Source organism: Amblyraja radiata, chromosome 5 (assembly GCF_010909765.2).
Source record: "Amblyraja radiata isolate CabotCenter1 chromosome 5, sAmbRad1.1.pri, whole genome shotgun sequence".
Classification (NCBI taxonomy): domain Eukaryota; kingdom Metazoa; phylum Chordata; class Chondrichthyes; order Rajiformes; family Rajidae; genus Amblyraja; species Amblyraja radiata.
In genome coordinates, this window is record NC_045960.1 from 21124622 (window position 1) to 21146384 (window position 21763).

At 44.8% G+C, this 21763-nt stretch overlaps 1 protein-coding gene across 7 annotated transcripts in view; it reads right to left on the reverse strand.

Moving 5' to 3' along the window:
• Positions 1-21763, reverse strand: part of cdc42bpa (CDC42 binding protein kinase alpha) — a 301642-nt gene that overhangs the window by 99509 nt on the left and 180370 nt on the right. For 6 of the 7 annotated variants that reach the window (XM_033020706.1, XM_033020708.1, XM_033020711.1 and 3 more), the window contains exons 10-14: positions 20523-20689; positions 19891-20013; positions 7613-7746; positions 5847-6089; positions 2066-2176 (exon numbers count right to left, since the gene is read on the reverse strand). In XM_033020706.1, the coding sequence (XP_032876597.1) occupies positions 2066-2176; positions 5847-6089; positions 7613-7746; positions 19891-20013; positions 20523-20689 (778 nt within the window). The remainder of the gene's footprint in view (positions 1-2065; positions 2177-5846; positions 6090-7612; positions 7747-19890; positions 20014-20522; positions 20690-21763) is intronic. The other variant, XM_033020707.1, reaches the window with a different exon arrangement.

Genomic DNA, 21763 nt, shown 5'->3' on the forward strand with positions numbered 1-21763 from the left:
AAAAGACCTTGTGCCAATATTGGAGAAGTACAAGAGGCTTCTTCCAGTACCCTTATCAATGCCATTAGCAACAGATATTCTGGTGGATTCTTCCCGTAAAACTGGACAAGTTGGCTGCCATGCTTCATCGGTTGAGCGTAGGCTCAGCCCAATTCAGCCATTTAATCAGCTCAACATTTAATCATCAAACTGATTAAATGGCTGAAATGGCCTTAACCTAATTTATGTAGCTTTTTTCCTTGTAGGATATTGAGCACAGAAGTTGGGACATCATGTTGCAGCTGCACAAGACAATGTTGAGATTACATTTGGAGTACTATGTACAGTTCTGAATGTCCTTCTATATAATAGATGTTATTAAACTGGAAAACTGAAAAGAGTGCAAAAAAGGATGTTACCAGTTCTGGAGGGTTTGACATAGGGAAAGGCTGGATCTTTTCCCCTGTCTGAGGGGTAACCTTATAGAGGTTTATAAAATCATGAAGTACATAGATAAGGTGAACAGCCACAATCTTTTCCCCTGGGCAGGGGAGTCAACAATTAGATGACATGGGTTTAATGTGAGAGAGCAAAGATTTAATAGGAACCTGAGGGGCAATGTTTACATAAAGATGGTTGTGAGTACGCAGAACGAGTGCCAGATGAGGTGGTAGAGACAGGTACAATTATGACATTTAAAAGACACTTGGGCAGGCACATGGAGAGGAATGATTTGGAGGTATATGGGCCAGGGGCAGGCAACTGGGACCAGGTCAATGGAGCAATTGATCAGCATGGTTGAGTTGGGCTGAAGAGCCTGTTTCCATGCTGACTGAAACTATGACTCAATGATATAAAAAATGTTTTGAAATAAATTAAATTTCTTCCTACATTCACAGAGCATGAAGGTTTTGGTGCCTAACATTATGCAGCAGCTTACTACATGTCTTTACAGGTTTTATCTGTAGTATATTTTCAGTTTGAACATGGTGAATGCTTTAGAAATCACTGCACAATGGGTGATTTTTTGGACGATGACAGCTTGCTCACCAGTAATATCACAGAATCTTTTACATCCATGAGGAATGTGATCAATACCCTGACTTAACATTTCATCTGGACGAACAGTTCCAACAAGGCAGCACATCCTATGTACAGTGTAGTATATTGTTGGCCTAGATTATATCTTCAATAGATGGAGTTTGAATGAAGATCACCTGCCTCAGATGCAAGAATTATCAAATAAACTATGTTCATTCCTTTAATAATGCATGCATGCTAAGGAATAATTCTGTGTAAGAATACCATATTTCCACTTCTACTAAAATGACAGTGTACCATGGAAACTAAAGAGAAACAAAAATAACTTTACATAATAACAGAGGAAGTTATATGCAGTATATGTGGAGATAAAAGGAGTCAACATTTCAGACTTTCAATAGAATGAATGAAAGTTCATTGCTCTGTTTCCCTCTTTGCAAACTCTGCCTGACCTGGTGAGTATTTCTGATTTTTATTTCATATTGATTGTATCTCCGATTATCTTTTTGCTTTTGACATGCTTTAAATATTTCAGTTCCGGGGGGGCAGAGTTTTCCAATAAGGGCCTCTGAAATCTAATCTCGGATGAAACCCAGGAGTTTCCAATATCTTTAGGATTGCAGACTTTTCAGAATTTGCTGCCTTAATTGCACATTCATTAATACTACATTACAATAAAAATGAATAAACAATAAACGCAGTGGAGTTTTAAAACCTCTCCCCGTGAATTTATATTAATATGCAGATTAAGGGAATTGAAACATAACAAGTTTCTAGAAATAGATTACACTTCCCTGTAAATTACTGCAATAAGATTGTCAATTAGATTGTCCAAGACACTGTTCTAACCTCCTACTTCTTTATTCTCCTTTCTACCTTATAAAGTGAACCAGCATCTTTCCTTCAGGTCACTGGTTGGGTTTTTTGCAACTATTCTTCTTTACCGCATCAGCACTTTGGGAAACCCTGGCTGACACATTGCCCTCCCCATTCATCTTGTTGGAAGCAGGAGGCAATCGGGCATTTCCCCAGCAGTCAGTCTCACCTTGAGCCCCTCAAGTTCATCCTCCAGTTGCTTTGCGTACTGCTCACTCCGCTCTCGCAGCTTTCTCTCCTTCGTTGCCTCTGCAGCTGATTCTTCCATCTGCATGTCCAGCTGGTTTGGGGAAACATCGATATTGAGAAGGAAGTTAGGTACACAAGAACCATTGTTACAAATAGCCTCCCAGTGAAAATGTAGAAACCATCAAATACTGGAGGTAACTGGGAGAAGCTGCCTGCAGGCAAATGGCCATCTGGCAAGTGTGGGGGTTTTAAAAGTGAGATTGGGAGACTTAAGGGGCTGTCCCACTGCGGCAACCTAATTGGCGAGTTTAGGAGAGTTTGAAAAAGTGTCATGTTGAAGACCTCCTTCGACTATGTTGAAGACTAGCTTCGACTAGCTTCGGGAAAATTGGACCTCAATGGAAAATAGTGGAGAGTGAAGAGGATCTCCTTCGATCTCATTCGACCTCCCTTCGACTATGTTGAAGACTATCTACGACTACCCTCGATTACCTATGAATAACATGCCGACCTACTAGGACCTACTTCGACTAAAGTTAAAAAAATATTGATTTTTTCTCTTTTTACTCGTGGGCATTTTTCAGCATGTTGAAAAATACACCGCGACCTAGCTGAGGTCTCAAGTACGCGGGAACTACTCTCGAGCATGAAGGAGAGTTACAAAGACCTGCTAGGACCTTGTGTCGACCATACTGCGAGTATGAGTCAAGGGCAAACTCTTCTAAACTCGTCAATTAGGTCGCTGCAATGGGACAGCCCCTTTATGGGATTGTGTGTTCCTGTGGAACCATGCAAAAAAAAAAAAAATCACACCTCGTGACATCTTTGTAGTATAATATACTGTTCAATAATAGTAAGGTCAATAATATAATAAATGTAATGTTCCTTGGACAATCCACACACACACAAAACTTGAATAACATTAAGGCAAGACCTGATACATGGTGATACCCGGTGTCAGGCATGGTCACTACCCTTTATGCAGGAGATTTGCTTTGCAGCACACCCACCGCCAACTACAAAACACATTGCTGTTGCTTGTTAAGGCTACTCTGTCAACACTTCCCAAACCTGCATAGACACAAAATGCTGCAGTAACTCAGTGGGACAGGCAACAATTCTGGAGAGAAGGAATGGGTGAGGTTTTGGGTCGAGACCCTTCTGACTCAAACCTTCATATTTTATCAACAGAAGAGCAAATGCAGCAGGGAGATGATACTGTCTCCTCTTGAAGGTTTCCATTCAGGTTTCAAACTACCCTGGTGTGGAATTATATTTCTGCTGCATGGATTTGGATGGGATGGTTCCAGTAGTGGGAGAATCTAGGGTCAGAGGGCTCAGTCTCAGAATAAAAGGACATCCCTTGAGAATGGAAATAAGGAGGAATTAATTTCTCCAGAGGGTGGTGAATCTGTGGAATTAATTGCCACAGACGGCTGTGGAGGCTGAGTCATAGGGTATTTTTTATTATTGATGAGTTAAGGTGTAAAAGGTTACGGGGAATGGGAGGAAAATGAGGTTGAGAGGAAATAAATAGATCAGCCATGTTCGAGTAGGCCACATGGCCTAAATCTGCTGCTATGTCTTACGAACTTATGAATTCTCCAAAGACTCCACATCCTTATTGTAATGAGATCAGAACTGTACACACGGTAGGGCAACCCAGTGATGTAGTGGATAGAACCGCTGCCTCACACCGCTAGGGACCCGGGTTCGATCCTGACCTTGAGTGCTGTATGTGTGGAGTTTGCACGTTCTCCCTATGACCGCGTGGGTTTACTCAGGGTGCATCGGTTTCCTCTCACATCCAAAAGACCAGAGTAGGTTAAATGACCTCTGTAAATTGCCCCTAGTGTGCAGGGAGTGTATGAGAAAGTGGGATAATATAGAACTAGTGTGAAAGAGTGATCGATGGTTGGCGTCGGCTCAGTGGGCTGAATGGCCTGCTTCCTTGCTCTATTTTTCAATTCAATTCAATACTCTAAATGCTGCCTAACCAAAGTATTATAAAGCTGCTAAATGACTTACTGAATCTTGTGCTCAATGCCCCAACCAATGAAGACAAGTATATCATACACCTTCTTTAGCATCCTATCTACTTGTGTTGTCAGTGCTGGTCAATAATTGTAGCAGCGGCTTTCACTTAAATGCACGTTTTAATTAAAAAATAACATTCAATTTTCAGCATTTGGCCTGTTTCAATCTAGAAACTCTAAACATTTTATCACCAGAGCAGCTCCTAATGAAAACATTATTGCACAATAGAGCAGTCAGATATGTGTCGACTCGTTCCTGTTTTGCTTGGCACTGACAACCAACAAAACAGAATGGAGATGGGCTGCGCATCAGGCAGCTGGCAACCTTCATGATTAATCACTCACGGTGAAGCTGTTTATCTTTGCAATGTCAGACAGGCAATGGGGGAAGAAAGAAAAGACATTATATAATGTGAAAAAGTAAGAAAACCCCTTTTGAAATATATTATACAAATCCTCTGCATCTTCCTTATAAATTACTTTCCAAAGCTGGACCAATACCAGAGAAACAAGTAATAATAGAGTAAGCGTAGGACCATTTTGGAAAATGCAAAAGAGTGGTGTACTCGGAAATCCAATAATGTAATGCGTAGGAGTATTTATATTACGTTAATGGCCTGAGATGCTGCTGCACAGTGTGAACAGGATACTCAGGAGCTCAGCTCTGGGCAGCTTTACTTACACCAGCATAGAACTGTGTTCAACCTCTCTTTGACTCATTGTCACATAGCATTCATTCAAGCAAAATGTATAAGGACATTTGAAACAAAGAAGCTTTCTCATTCATGAATGCACAGTGAATGTTGCTGGGAAAAGCAGCACTCATTCCTCCCTGATGTGCTGGATCATGATAGATTGATAAAAGCCAATCACCGGGCAAGGGCAGCAGATTCATTCATTGAAGGACATCAGTGAACTAAATAACTTATTACAATACAGTAATTTAATAGTCACTATTAATGATGCAAGCTTCTTCATAGCGATGTTGCAGTAACTTGAATTTTAATACCACAGATGCTGTGGTGATTCTAATTATTTCCCAATCAAAAGGCCTGTGTTCTGGATAACCATCCATTAACGTAGCCCGCATGCTGGGAAAGGAATATATATCTAGACATCCACAATATCTTGCCGTCTTTCCAATGAAAATATAATAAAGACATTTGGCTTTGACCATGTGGCTGATCCCCTGGTGATCCCCTTCACTAGACTAACAGGCGGGGGAGCCACTGCCTAACAGCACCAGACACCTGAGGTCAATCCTGACCGTGCAGAGTTCGCACGTTCTCCCCGTTTCCTCTGGGTGCCCCGTTTTCCTCCATCATCCCAAATGTTTGGTTAATTGGCCCACTGCAAATTGCCCCCAGTGTACGAAGTGGGATAACATCGAACTAGTGTGAATGGGAAATCACTGGTTGGCCGAAGGGCCTGTTTCAACAGATACAGCATGGAAACAGCACGGGAGATCTGCAGGGAAATTATATTCCTCAATTTAAATTGCGGAAAAGAATGTCCAGGTCCAGATCGCTGGTGGCCCAAGAGGGAAACAGAGTGAAAAAGGATTGCTCATTGAGAGGTGCATCTGTGAGGTCCACTGCTCTACTTCTGGGAGGAGAAAGGGACAGGTGAGTTAGGAAGGGAGGGGATGGGAGAGAAGGGTCAGGGAGAGGAGGGCCAGTGTTAATTTGTCTGAAATTCCAAACCAAAGTGGAAACTCAAACCCACCTCTTTTTTGGCACGTTCTACTCTCCGCAGATCTTGTCGCAAAGTCTCAGTTTTCTGCATCGTTGATTCCATTTCTTCCTCCTTGTCTCGGAGCTGACGGGTAAGCTTTTGTTTTTGGGAACGCAGGTCTGTAACTCTCTCATTCATCTCTGAGAACTCTTGCATTGCCAGCTTACGCTGACTATGGGCATCTTTGAGCTCTTTGGTTTGCACTTTCAATCGTTCATTAGATTCAATTATATCCTGAATAGAAGGTATAATTAAAAAATTAAAAGGCCATCTTATGGTCATTAAAACCAAATTTCTCAAACAGGAAAGTAGAATAATGTGGAGCAGAGGTATATGTCCCAACAGTTGAGTGAGCAGATTTAAGAGTTACACTATGGGAAGGGTATGAAGAAGGATCCAGACCTAAAACATCACCTGTGTTCAAGAAGGAACTGCAGATGCTGTAAGATCGAAGGTACACAAAAATGCTGGAGAAACTCAGCGGGTGCAGCAGCATCTATGGAGCGAAGGAAATAGGTGATGTTTCGGGCCAAAACCCTTCTTCAGACTGATGGGGGGTGGGGGGGAGAAGGAAGGAAAAAGGGAGGAGGAGGAGCCCGAGGGCGGGGGGATGGGAGGAGACAGCTCGAGGGTTAAGGAAGGGGAGGAGACAGCAAGGGCTAGCAAAATTGGGAGAATTCAATGTTCATGCCATCCGGACGCAAGCAACCCAGGCGGAATATGAGGTGCTGTTCCTCCAATTTCCGGTGTTGCTCCCTCTGGCAATGGAGGAGACCCAGGACAGAGAGGTCGGATTGGGAATGGGAGGGGGAGTTGAAGTGCTGAGCCACCGGGAGTTCAGGTAGGTTATTGCGGACTGAGCGGAGGTGTTCGGCGAAACGATCGCCCAACCTCCGCCTAGTCTCACCGATGTAAATCAGCTGACATCTAGAGCAGCGGATGCAGTAGATGAGGTAAAAACATCTACTGAAACATCACCTATTCATGTTCTCCAGAGATGCTGCCTGACCCACTGAGTTACTCTAGCACTTTGTGTCTTATTTTCACTGTGCAAAGAACCAGCAACAATTTGCTGTAGTGAAAATATAAATCCATGATATACAGAAGTGTTGATAGACACAAAATGTTGGAGTAACTCAGCGGGACAGGCAGCATCTCTAGAGAGAAGGAATGGGTGACGTTTCGGGTCGAGACCCTTGGGTGCATCACCCTTTCCTTCTCTCTAGAGATGCTGCATGTCCTGCTGAGTTACTCCAACATTTTGTGCTCATCTTCAGTGTTTTTGAGACTGGTGCACTAAGAATTGTGAGAATTATATTCTGCCTCTGTATCTTCCCCTTTGCTCAACAGAGGGGAAGAAGCTGTTCCCTGAATCGTGCATTCAAGGTGGCAGACTGTAGCTTGACCATTGTTTTGTATTGAGTTATTACTCGTATTTTCTTGTCTCTTTCAAATGACTGACCTGCAATGTGTTTTCAAATGTTGGTTATCTTTCATCAATTTATTGTGGCGGTTTGCCATTATTTCCAGAATTGTTCTTTTGTTTTGCTGTTGACAGGTGTCACAGTCAGAAACATGATCTATCAGGATTCGCATCACAGTCAGGTTAGAGCTGGCCTTGTGCATGTTTTATCAGGCATTGGCAAAAAAATCAGTTTAACTGTGGGTGAGTATTTCAATTTGTCTCAGCCACAATCCCCATCTCCACGTCCTTTCTGCGAAGTGACAGGAGCTATAGCACTTGAATGTGCAATTACCTTTTGAAGATCCTCTTTCTCTTGCTTTGCAGTTTTGATTTGTTTCTCAAGTGCTTTAATTTGCCTGCAGCCCTCTTCAAAATCTCGTCTGATGAGGCTTGCTTCTTCAAGCTGCTGCTCAAGGTGACCAGAGTCTGGAATAAGCGGCAGGAATAACCAATTACTTACAGTGCACAGATATAGCATTGTGCTTGTAACATAAACCGTTCTTCTTCATGAGTAAAACATTATTAAAAAGGGAGCCAGATGAGAGAAACAAAATATTAAAGCAGCTTTTATGCTGTTTTCTTAGGTAACAAGGCTGCTGGAATCGGAAACAAGAATATGGTGGAAACCAAGCCGATCTCTGCCAGATTTGTTGATATGGTTCAGGATGGTGTGAATAAAATAAGATGGACCTTATTGGAAGACAGGCAAATTCAGAAACCCCAGACCCAATGCAAATATAATAACCAGCATTCCACCAACCCAATACAAGCACAACAGGTAACTTGCACAATCAGTATCACACCAACACAATAATAGACACCAGTATCTCTGGTAATGCACCAAAAAATAAAAAATGTAACTGCTTAAAGGATCGTCCATGCAATATTGCAATACTACATGACACAGTTCCTCAAGAATAAATGACCCCACCAACCTCAAAGCAGAGCACACTCTAGGTCGTGCGCCACGCCATCCCCCCCCGGAAGCAAGAGGACGGGGAGGCAGTGCTGGGGGATATGCCCCTTCGCAGTTGAGTGCTCTGAGTGATTGGTGGAATATGGGGGAACGGGTGATCGGTGGAATACTGCATTGGGAAAACGGGTTGCGTTGTGGCAACGGGTGAGTGCATTGGGAACGGGGGGGGGGGGGGTGTGTGCGTGCGTGCGTGTGTGTGTGTGTGGGTGTGTGTGTGCGCGTGCCATTTTGCCTTTCAAATGTCTTTTCTCGAAAACCAGACTCAAAAACACAGAGATTCTTACATATTTCAGTAGCGATTTAACGTTTGATTTCGCAAATCGACTCCTCTCCTAATTTGATCAATTTCCCCCCCAGATTTTTAATAAAGTTGTTCACAAAACGGACTGTTTTTTTCAAATCAAACCACTGCGGCAGCTGCGGACGTCACAATGCCCTTGCTTGCGGCAGCGCCCCTTCCCCCCCCCCACCTCCCCTGCTCTCGATTAAAGCAGATGCTCTCAACGCGCAGGGGCACTTTCCACCACCCTTCCCCCCCTACGCAGGGGCACTTTCCACCACCCTTCCCCCCCTACAGCAGCCGTTATCGTCGCGCGGGGCACGCGATGAGAAGGTGGCCCTGGCGGCCATTACCCCATCTGGATCTTTGGTCCGCAGCACCCTTCCCCCCCTACTCCCGGGTGCTGCGGACCAAAGATCCAGATGGAGTAATGGCTGCCAGGGGCACCTTCTCATCGCGTGCCCCGCGCGACGATAACGGCTGCTGCTGCCCGGCTCTCCTCCACTCCCCCCCCCCCTCCTCTTCTCACCCCCCTCCCTCTCTCCCCTCTCCTCTCTACCCGTCACAGGGGACCATCTCCTCTCCGTGTCCGCGGCCCGAACGTCTGTAACGCTGGCGGAAGCCACGATCGGCTGGTCGTCCACTGCCTTTGGCAGCTCAGTAAAGAGCCTATAGCGCGTTCGAGTCCCGCTGCACTCCTCAGGCAGTGTAGATGGAAGTGACTTTTGTCAAAGTGTTTTTTACAAGTTTACTAAAACTCTCATCTTGTTTGTTTGTATGTGTGCGAGTATGTGTGATCCTAAAACTACACCAAAACGGTACAAGATAAAGCTACAATTTTTGGTCCACCTTACTCACCATTGTCATGTGGTGTACTGTGGCAGGTTTTGTTCAGATTGATGGTGTATTTTACAAGTTTACAGTTTATTTTATAAGTTGTAGCGCTTTCGTGTACCGTTTTGGTGTAGTTTCAGGATCACACATACTCACACACGTCCTCACACACCCGGATCGGGTAGGAGGAGGGAGGGCGAGGTAATTACGTTGGGGGACCAGACTTCCCGTGTGACAGGGACCCAACGGGTCCAACTTGGTCTAGTGTCAAATCAACGTATCCTTTATTGTCATTCAGCCCTTTCGATCTGAACGAAATTTCGTGCCTTGCAGTCATACATATAATAAAAATAACAAAAACACACAATAAACACAAATTTAACATCCACCACAGTGAGTTCACCAGGCACCTCCTCACTATGATGGAAGGCAAAAGTCTTAAAGTCTTTGTTTCTTCCCTCCTTGTTCTCTCTCTGTGCTGAGGCGATCCAGGCTTCCAATGTTGTGACCCCGCCGGGTGATGGTAAGTAAGTCAGTCCCGTGGGTGATGGTAAGTAAGTCAGTCCAGTGGCTGAATCCGAGCTCCGCGGACGGACCGGTTCAAACTCCGCGGCCTGGGATGGTCGAAGCTGCCGAAGCTGCCGCCCTCCAGTCCAGCGGACGAAGCTGTTGTTGCGGGAGCTCCGGAAAAACAGGTCACCAACCTGTGACCTGCGAGCTCCCGACGATGTCGTCCACTGGGCCCGCGGCCGAACCTCCGATGTCAGGTCGCCGCCGCCGGAACGCCACCACAGCTCCGAAGTCGGGTCGCCGCCACCGCTGGAACGCCGCCACAGTTCCGAAGTCGGGTCGCCGCGGACGCCGGAACGCCGCCACAGCTCCGAAGTCGGGCCGCCGCCGGAACGCCGCCACAGCCCCGAAGTCGGGTCCGCAGCCGGAACGCCGCCACAGCCCCGAGGCCGCCAGCTCCGCCATTAGGCCTCAGCGCAGACGGAGACGGAGACTACGACAAGAAAAAGTAGCATCCCCACGAAGGAAGAGACCAAAAACATGTTTCTCCCACCCCCCCCCCCCCCCTACACATACACAACCTAATAAACTAAAATTAACTAAAACAGGACAAAAGAAAACAACAAAAAAAGAAAAAACAGACGAACTGCAGGCGAGCCGCAGCTGCTAAGGCAGCGCCGCCACTTCCTTTGTCACCTAAATCTTACTGCAAAGCAGTTTCACAACCCAGAGATCTGGGTTCAATCCTGACCTCGGGCACTGACAGTGTGCAGTTTGTATGTGCTTCCTGTGACTGCATGGATCTCCTCTGGATTCTTCTTGAATCCAGCAGATGTAGCTTAATAGGCCACCGTAAATTGCCCCTAGTGTGAGGGAGAAAGGTAAAAAGTGAGAATGTAGGATTTTGTTTTTAATGGATTAACGTAGCATTGATGTTTGAGAGTGGTTGATGGTTGGCATGGACATAGTGAGTTGAAGGGCCTGTTTCCGTACTATATCTTTGTATGATGATATGAATACATCCTTGATTAAAACTAAGGCCAATGGATTAAAAGAAAAATACAGGAACCTGTGATAGACACAAAAAGCTGGAGTAACTCAGCGGGACAGGCAGCATCTCTGGAGAGAAGGAATGTGTGACATTTCGGGTTGGTGACGAAGGGTCCCGACCTGAAACATCACTTTCTCTCCAGAGATGCTGCCTGTCCCGCTGGTTATTCCAGCTTTTTGTGTCTATCTTCGGTTTAAACCAGCATCTGCAGTACCTTCTTACACATACAGAAGCCTGTACTAAAATATCTCTGTATCATTTGGAGTTGCCAGGGGTTCATTAGGAAATGTCTTGTCACATTAACTCCACATGATCCCCAAAGTAAAACAAAGAGAACCAGAAAAAAACAATAAGACTTGCCAAAAGAATTTAAACATGGCCAAAGTTCATAATATCAGCAAAGCTTACAATTGTTCAATTAAAAAATTGGGTGGAAAAGGGAACCATAATACAGTGAACACATTGACCGAGACTAAATTGCAATACTGACAGCACCTAATTTCACCTCCAGATTCACAGGGTATGTGTAAATCTGTTCTGTACTCTACAAAAACTAACCTTCTATCTTTGAAAATATTTGTTATTCATTTACTTCTTTAAGGCACGCAGCAAAGTCAAAACACCCCCGCCTGGAATTGAAACCATATGGCGTTCCGAATACATAAAATGTCATGTTTGTTCAAATTCCCTGAAGGTTTGAAGAATGAAAATCTTGACAAATGAGCCAATAACCTTTTGAAGCAGAATATTTCATTTGGAATTCACTGATAGTGGCCTTCTACAGCACCCTCCATAATGTTTGGGAAACGACCCATGTGGTTAAAGTGCACATTGTCAGATTTTATTAAAGGTTTTTATACATTTTCGGCGCTGGGGCCGCTACTCTTCACATTGTATATTAATGATTTGGACGAGGGGATTGAAGGCTTTGTGGCTAAGTTTGCAGATGATACGAAAATAAGTGGAAGGACAGGTAGTGTAGAGAAAGCAGGGGCTCTGCAGAAGGACTTAGACAGGTTTGGAGAGTGGGCAGAGAAGTGGCAGATGGAATATAGTGTAGCAAAGTGTGGAGTCTTGCATTTTGGTAGTCTGAATAAAGGCGTAGACTATTTTCTAAATGGGGAGAGAATCCAGAAATCGGAGGTGCAAAGGGACTTGGGATTGCTGGTGCAGGATTCCCAAAAAAGTTAACCTGTAAGTCGAATCGGTAGTAAAGAAAGCAAACTCAATGTTAGCCATTTATTTCAAGAGGGCTTGTAATAAAAACAGGAATGTAATACTGGGGCTCTATAAGGCACTGGTAAGGCCTCATTTGGAATATTGTGAGCAATTAGGGGCACTATATCTGAGGAAGGATGTGCTGGCTCTGGAGAGGGTCCAGAGGAGGTTTACAAGAATGATTCCAGGAATGAGTAGGTTAACCTATGATGAGTGTTTTTCGGCACTGGGCCTGTACGCGCTGGAGTTTAGAAGAATGAGGGGAGACCTCATTGAAACATACAGAATAGTGAAGGGCTTGGATAGAGTGGACGTGGAGAGGATGTTTCCATTAGTTGGAGAGTCTAGGACTGGAGGTCGTAGCCTCAGAATTAAAGGATGTTCTATTAGGAAGGAGAATGTGGAGAAATGGCTTTAGTCAGAGGGTGGTGAATCTGTGGAATTCTTTGCCACAGAAGGCTATAGAGGCCAACTCAGTGGATATTTTTAAGGCAGAGATAAATAGATTCTTGATTAGTACAGAAAAGATGTCAGAGGTTATGGGGAGAAGGCAGGAGAATGCGGTTAGGAGGGAGAAATAGGTCAGCCATGATTGAATGGCGGAGTAGACTTGATGGGCTGAATGGCCTAATTGTACCCCTATCACTCATGACAATGACAAAGGCCGGAGATGAAAAGGCAAAAAGGTGAGATAAGAATAGAAGTATGAATTGTGAAGCAAGAGGAACAATCTAGGTAGAAGGGGAGGGGGGATGGGAAACATAGATGCAAGTCTATGTGCGGTATGGGGAAGAGAGATGAGGATAAAAAAATTGGGTGGGGGGGGAAAATGAGAGGAGGGGTGTACTCTTCCAGCTTTCTCCCCCCCCCCCCCACCACAATCAATCAAAGAAGGGTCCCAACCTACAAAAAAAAGCCTATCCATGTTCTCCAGAGATGCTGAGTCAGAGATCCACTGAGTTACTCCGCATTTTGTCTTTTTCTACACGTTTCTCTCTCCACAAGTGCTACCATAAGTATTTCCAGTTTTTTTTCCATTTGTACTCCTTTCATATCATCTCTCTATAAAGCTCTTAGATGAAATGCGATTTCTGAAAACACCTTTCACAAAGCACTCTTCCCATTTTGTGCCATAACCCTAATCCTCCATTGAACCAAAAAATGTCTGACGGAAAATGAGTTGGGTTAATACTGGTGCCAGCCTTGAGCAAGGCATACCAAGTAGTTTTCCTAATTTGTGCACTTATCTATATCAGATGGAAGACTGCCACACTTATTTCATTGACTATGGCAACCTTAGCAACAAACAGACGAGATTCTCGCCTAAATATGGCAGCTCCTTTGTCTATCTAGAGTTTGTTGATGCATTTTTCCAGTCCCAGATGTCAGACACAGCATGTTGGTTTGATTTGCCATGTAAAATCTATTAAAGATTTGTATCAAGGAAGCAAACTTCCAGGCACACTGGCAAACTTCCTTAACTCTCTCTCCTCCTGTGAGCAATTTCCTCAGTGCTAAACATGTAATAATTTCATTAATTGGTGCAAAATTCTGGCTCAGGTAAAAATCAAGAATTGGCAGGCAATATTGTAATTGTTTTTAATTTAAGAAAATGATGGCTTGGGTAGAGTGGCACATTCCCATAAGAGAGAAAGATAGGGCAATTCAATGGTATTGGTTTACAATTAAAGCCAGGGGTCGTTGGATGACCAAGGAGATGGAGATCAAATTCAAACTCGCGACAGATGTCAGGCTGCTAGCACAAGAGAGAGCCAGGCTGATTATAGAAAGTAAAAAGTAAGAGGCAATGTGAAAATATGAGGAAGGTCTGGCAGCAAATATGCAAGAGAATTCAAAATATGTTCCTACACATGCAAAGAGTAAACGGCTAATAAACTGTGAGAAGCACTTGATCAGGAGCCAGAAATATAAACTCATGGAAGCAGACAGTATGGCTAAAGTTACAATGGAAGACTTTACACCAGTCTTTACCAAGAGGAAAGACGCTGCTGGAGTCTCAGCAAGGAAGATGTTGTTAAAATGACAGATGATTTAAAAATTGACAATGAGTCAATTGAAATGCTGGCTGTACTTTAAGTGGATAAGTTACCCAGTTCAGAGGGTATGCACCCTGGGAAAGTAAAGGTAAATGTCTCATCAATAAAAGGGCACAGTCTCAGCAATCGGCTTGCCAATGCAAAGCTCTGTGTGTCCTTTTTGTGGTAAGCCGGTGAAGAATTAAGAATTCCCCAAGTATTTCGGAGTCACCCTGGATCACACCCTCGCCTATCGTGAACACCTGAAGAGGGTGGCTGATAAACTGAAAGCAAGGGTCAACATCATCAGGAAACTTGCAGGCAACAGCTGGGGTTCCAATGCCCACACCCTACGTACCGCAAGCTTAGTCCTAGTCTACTCAACAGCCGAGTTTTGTTCAACAGCTTGGGCTAATAGCTGCCACACCACACGAGTTGACACTGTCCTTAACTCAGCAATGCGGGTCATCACAGGGACGATGAAATCAACACATTTGCAGTGGCTCCCTGTCCTCTCTCATATCGCCCATACCAACATATGCAGAAGGGAGAGGATGTTGAAAGATTGGTGCACCATCGAGGCTAACCCTGACCTTCCCATCCATGCTGACTTGAACAATCTGCCCAACATGCGCCTGAAGTCCCGCAAACCCTTCTGGTCTCCCTGGAAGACTTTGACTCCAAGACTGAGTGGCGCAGAGACTGGAAAGATGCCAGCACCAACAACGGAGAGGTCATCACAGACCCCACAGTGAAACCACCGGGTTTTGACCTCCATCGCAAGCAATGGCTCACTCTGAACAGAATCTGCACCCTCCCAGCAAGAACAGCCCATCACCTGCATTAGTGGCGGATGACAGACAGCCCTGCTTGTGACTGCAGACATCCAGACCAGACCATCCCACACATCGTGAATGACTGTTCACTGAGGCTTTTCCCAGGGGGCATCAAAGCCATCCACCCAGTAGCTGATGCTGTCCTGGCCTGGATGTCGACCCTTGACCTACAACTTTAGGCTGTGCACACCATACGAAAGAAGAAGAAGATAGCCTTGCAAATGGCAGTAGATACAGCAATGATTGCTGAGGACTGTGGATATGCAAATATTAAAACCTTGTCCAAAAAAAAGTAATGGAGTCATACAGCACGGAAACAGGCCCTTCGACCCAACTTCCACAACGACCAATGTGCCCCATCTACACTAGTCCCACCTGCCCACATTTGGCCCATAACCTTGTAAACCTGTCCTATCCATGTACCTGTCCAATTGTCTCTTAAATGTTCGGATAGTACCCTCCTCAACTACATCCTCCAGCAGCTCGTTCCATACACCCACTACCATTTGTGGGAAAAAGTTACCCCTCAGGTTCCTATTAAATCTTTTCCCCCTCACCTTATACATATGTCCTCTGGTTCTCAATTCCCCAATTCTGGGCAAAAAGCTTTGTGTGTTTACCCGATCTATTCATCTCATGATTTTGTACACCTCTATTAGATCACCCCTCACCTTCCTGCGCTCCAATGAATAGAGTTCTAGCCTACTCAACCTCTCCCTATAGCTCAGGCCTTCGAGTCTTGGCAACATCCTTATAAATCTTCTTTGCACCCCTTCCAGCTTGATAAAACCTTTCCTATCACATATAGGTAACACGGTGACCAAAAGTAAACATGATACTCTAAATGTGGCCTCACCAATGTCTTACACAACTGTAATATGACCTCCCAACTTCCATACTCAATACTCTGACTGATGAAGGCCAATGTGCCGAAAGCCTTTTTGACCACCCTATCTGTCTGTGATGCCACCTGAGTTCCTAGCTCCCTCTGCTCTGCAACACTCCTCATTGCTCTACCATTCACTGTGCAGGTCCTGCCCATGTTCGACTTCCCAAAATGCAACACCTCACATTTTTCTGTATCAAATTCCTTCAACATTCCTCCGCCTCCTTGCCCAACCGATCAAGATCATGTTGCAATTTGTGATGACCATCTTCACTTTCTACAATATACCCTCTGTATATCAATGCTGTAATAATAATAATAATAAATTTTATTTATGGGTGCCTTTCAAGAGTCTCAAGGACACCTTACAAAAATTTAGCAGGTAGAGGAAAAACATGTAAGGGGAATGAAATAAATAGTAGAGACATGAATAGTACACAAAGTAAAGACAGAATACAATTCAAAACACAATATGAGGCAATTCATGCACAGATGAAAAGGGAGGGGGACGTGGGGCTAAGGATAGGCAGAGGTGAAGAGATGGGTCTTGAGGCGGGACTGGAAGATGGTGAGGGACACGGAATTGCGGATCAGTTGGGGGAGGGAGTTCCAGAGCCTGGGAGCTGCCCTGGAGAAGGCTCTGTCCCCAAAACTGCGGAGGTTGGACTTGTGGATGGAGAGGAGACTGGCTGATGTGGATCTGAGGGACCGTGAGGGTTGGTAGGGGGAGAGGAGGTCAGTGAGATATGGGGGGGGCAGATGGTGGAGGGCTTTGTAGGTGAGGATCAGGATTTTGTAGGTGATCCGGTGGGAGATGGGAAGCCAGTGAAGTTGTTTGAGGACTGGAGTGATGTGATGCCAGGATTTGGTGTGGGTGATGAGTCGGGCGGCTGCGTTCTGGACCAGTTGGAGTCGGTTGATGTAGGTGGAGCTGATGCCAAGGAGAAGTGAGTTGCAATAGTCCAGTCGGGAGGAGATGAAGGCATGGATGAGTCTTTCAGCAGCGGGAGGTGTGAGAGAGGGTCTGAGTTTGGCGATGTTGCGATGATGAAAGAAGGAGGTTTTAATGACATGGCGGATGTAAGGCTCAAGGGAGAGGGTGGAATCAAAGATCATGCCAAGGTTGCGGGCCTTGGGAGATGGGGAGACAGTGGTGCCGTCGATGGTGAGAGTGGGGTTATTGATTTTGCTGAGTGTGGCTTTGGAGCCTATGAGGAGGAATTCTGTCTTATCGCTGTTGAGTTTGAGGAAGTTATGTTGCATCCAGGTTTTTATAGCTGACAAACAGGAGTTGATATGGGAGAGGGGGGGGGTTGTGGGGGGATTTGGTGCCGAGGTAGATCTGGGTGTCATCGGCGTAACAGTGGAAGTCCAGGTTGAAGTGGCGGAGTATCTGACCAAGGGGGAGGATGTAGATGATGAAGAGGAGGGGGCCGAGTACGGAGCCTTGGGGAACGCCTTGAGTGACTGTGGCTGTAGCAGAGGTGTGGTTGTGGAGAGAGATGAAGTGGGATCTGTTGGAAAGGTAGGAACGGAGCCAGCTGAGTGCAGAGCCTTCAATGCCGAGGTCTTTGAGTCTGGTGAGCAGGATGTTGTGGTTCACTGTATCGAAGGCTGCGCTCAGGTCGAGGAGGATGAGGATGTTGAGGGAACCAGTATCAGCAGAGGTGAGGTGGTCGTTGAGGACTTTGAGGAGAGCAGTTTCTGTGCTATGGAGGGGGCGAAAGCCAGATTGGAGGGGTTCAAGTAGGTTATACGCAAGGAGGTGGGAATGAAGTTGCGACGCAACGATACGCTCCAGGGTTTTTGAAAGAAAGGGGAGGTTTGAGATTGGGCGGTAGTTAATGAGAGAGGAGGGATCAAGACCAGGTTTCTTTAAGATTGGTGTGACAGCAGTTTTGAAATGCTGTGAATGATCTTGTCATTTAATGTATACTTTCCCCCTAGATTCAACTTTCCAAAGTGCAACACCTCGCACTTGCTTGGATTAAAGTCCTTCTGCCATTTCTCTGCCCCTCTCCGTTACTGATCTATATCCTGCTGTATTCTTTGACAGCCTTTACTCAATGACCACAGCTCCATCAGTTTTTCATCCATTAGTGGCCTATTCCTGCTCTATTTGCATGTTCCTTAAGGTTATAGTACAGAAGGCTACTCCTAGTGAAATACAAATATCTACATCTTACCAATTATATATCTAGCTTGTTGTCACTCCAGCAGTCAACAGAGGTATGAATCCTTGATTTAGGACAAAATTTGGTAGCTGCGAGCAGATGTGCAAAATCAAATGCAAAATCTGCTCCATTACTCATTCATAATGCTTTCAAATGTGGCCTGAATATAAAGTATAAAGTATAAAGAGATGGAAGCTATTTGCTTCAGATTGTCCTTCATATAACTAACCTTCAGGTGTAATTGAGATGGGAACACTCTTTCCATAATAACTATGTGCCACTCTGCATGAGTTTAATTTTGATTGGTTTGGTTACACAATCTGCTATTTAACTGCCACATTAAGTCATATACTGCCTGACCTGCTAAGGGGGATCATGACAGAAGCCTCCTCGTGGCGATCCCCATAAACGACGACACGATGCACTCAGTCAACATGTTATACGACGACAGAAGCCAACAGTCTGACACACGAGCGAACGACCTGCTAAGTATTTCCAGTATTTATGTTTATCTTCATATCACTTAAAAGGATGAAATGGAACCATAGAAGGTGCTTTCATCCACCCTCTATCCCTTCTTGAAGCAAAACTGGCTAATGATTAAAGGGCCTGTTCTACTTACGTGTCCTTGGCACACAAATTATGCGACCTCTTGGTCGCGTTGTGCCACGATGATCCAGCGAAGGTCGGGCGCGATTACATGCGTACGCACAGACGTCTGGAGCTCGTGACGTCATTTGAAGATGGACACAAATGTGGAGTAACTCAGCGGGAACGGCAGCATCTCTGGAGGGAAGCAATGGGTGACGTTTCGTGTCGAGACTCTTCTTCAGTCTGAAAAGAAGGGTCTTGACCAAAAACGTCACCCTTGCTTCTCTCCAGAGATGCTGCCGGTCCCGCTGAGTTACTCCAGCATCTTGTGTCTATCATCAATTTTCTTGGCCCCGCTCTGGGAGTAGAAGTGGGGGCGGATCCGGACCGCAACGGCCGTGAGCCCCAGGCCGAGTTCTGCGATCGTTTGCCTGCTTCTGCTGCTGTTGAAGGTATCGCGCCAAGGTCTTGGGCCTGTCCCACTTTGGCCGTCAGTTCCGCGACAGGCGTGCGCAAAGATTTCGTCCACTACAAAAATTTCAGAGGCCCGCGCGATGTCGCGCACAACTACATACCCCTCCGCGCTTCTAAATGCGACCGGCCCCGCGCGGCCATACGTTGCCCGTGCGCCTCAATGCGACCAAGAGGTCGCGTAAACTGCGTGCCAAGGACACGTAAGTGGGACAGGCCCTTTAAGCTCTGTACTGGAATCAAAAGGCCAGGTTATGAAGAACTGTTGCATCAAGACATAGAGCACAAAAGGCCAAGTGCTGGCAATTAGGATTAGTAAAGATGGGTTGTTGAAAGTCATCATGCACAGGGTTGCTGAAAGACCTCTTTTTGTCCTGTATGACAATGCTTGAATATTACTTAAACAATTCTAGGAGTACTCAAAGAATACAGTGCAGTGAGAAAAACACAGAATGATTATGCAGCAAATGGGCATTTAGCTCAACTTTAATGGTCTGGATCTTTTAGACAGGAACACAGCTGCTCCACTCCTCTGATCTTTGCCCGGTTTTGTTTTTTATCCAATTCCCAATTCCAATAAGTTTGTTCCCAGCATATTTTTAGGCAGATCAAAAATCTTAACTCTGCCAAATTTGTCACAGCACCTACACAGTATTCAACATAATTTAACCAAAATGTATGTTGTAAATACAGAACTGAATACATACCTAATACTTGTTGTTTCAATGTTTCTACTTCTTCTTTCAAATGTATAATTTCCAATTCTCGACTTGCAGTTACTGGACCATCCACAGTTGAATACTGAAGAGCCTGAACAGTCTGTGTAGACTCTGTCGAACAAAATCAAAGAAACATTGTTATTTCTCTCAGAATTCTGTCAATGTACAATGCAGGGAGATTGAAAGTTAGCTTTAAAAATCAATCCCCTACGTTATCTTTGTAGAAACAAGAAACTACAGATGCTGGTTTACAAAAAAAAGACACAAATACTGAAGTAACTCAGCGGGTCAGGCATCTCTGGAGAAAATGGATAGGTGACATTTCAGATCCGACTCGAAACGTTACCTATCCTTGTTCTCCTGAGATGCCGCCTGACCCAGTGAATTACTTCAGCACTTTGCGAATATTTTTCCCTAGCTCTCATTTTTCTGGAAAGACCACAGGCTGGGAACATTGCTGATCAACGTATAGGTATGCAAGGGAGACACTTAGATGGGCATGGACACTGGGCATGGCATTAAGCCAGTCAGACAGCGGGAATGTTGGAACCAAATAATAAATTAAACTAGATACTAAACTAAAATAAATTTGTGTGGTACCTTGTCAGTTGAATCCTCACCTTGAAGTTTTCTACTTAGTTCAAGTTTCTCTTGTTCTAAACGCCGTATCCTCCTCTCATAAGCCTCGGTGGCCAAGCTGTCCTCTAAAGTCCGCTGAACATTGATGTCAATGTCTGTCGAAGATGATTCAGCAGCATCTCTCAGACTACTTCTGTCAGACAGAATACTGAAAGAGCACCAATGCATTAAAAATAAACGGCATAATTACTGGTGTGAAGCAATACAGGATATCAGCAACTGAATATTATAATTGGAAACGCTATAGGAGTAACATCTGTGAAAAGCAAACACATCCCCTGAAAAACAAGCCCTGCTAAATGGATGAAATATATCTGGAATTAGCTATGATGCCTGAAAGGTCACCAACACACAACTAGATCTGTGAAATCTGTCTTTGTTTCTTCTCCATCTGATCATAGATTTATCATGGGTCCAAAAAGGTCTGAGGTAGTTGGTCTTCAAAATAACTACAAGAAAATCTTCTAAGATCGTGGAGAATGAAGCAAAGCTGCCATCTGACATGACAGTGCTCAGAATGGCGACAATTAAACAATATATGCACAGTTTTCATTCTGCATTCGAGCACTCTTTTTCCTTGAACTCTAACCTGGAAGCTCAGAAATTGGCTGGCCAGGTTACAGCTCCCCCTTTTATGGCAGTCCAAATTTGAAACTCAAATATTGTCTGATTACCATGGCCAAATCCAAACTTCACAGAAAAAAAGTTGTTTCTATCCTTCCCGCAGTCTTGTTCCTTATTTCAAAGCATGCTCCAGCGGCAGTGTGCACTTTTACATATCTCCCCAGTGTTCTTCTCCTCAATTGAGATCGCCAATGAAAAGACAGAAGTGTATCAGTAAGTGCCAAGGGTCACCATGTTCATGTTATATGAGCAGAATTAGACCATTTGGCCCATCAAGTCTAATCTGTCATTCAATCATGGCTGATCCATCTTTCCTTCTCAACCCTGTTCTCCTGCCTTCTTCCCATAATCCCTGACATCTTTACTAATCAAAAATCTGTCAATCTGCATCTTATAAATACGTAATGACTTGGCTTCCACAACCGGCTGGATCACTCAGCAGGATCCTGGGGATGTAACTTTCATAGCATTTGTTCCGAGTAGAATCTCACACACAGCGCAGCAAGAACTAATTCCCAACTGACAACATTGTAATCGTGACCAATAATGAAGGTACAATAAAAATCCATTAATTCAGCTTGGAGCATGAGAAACTGAT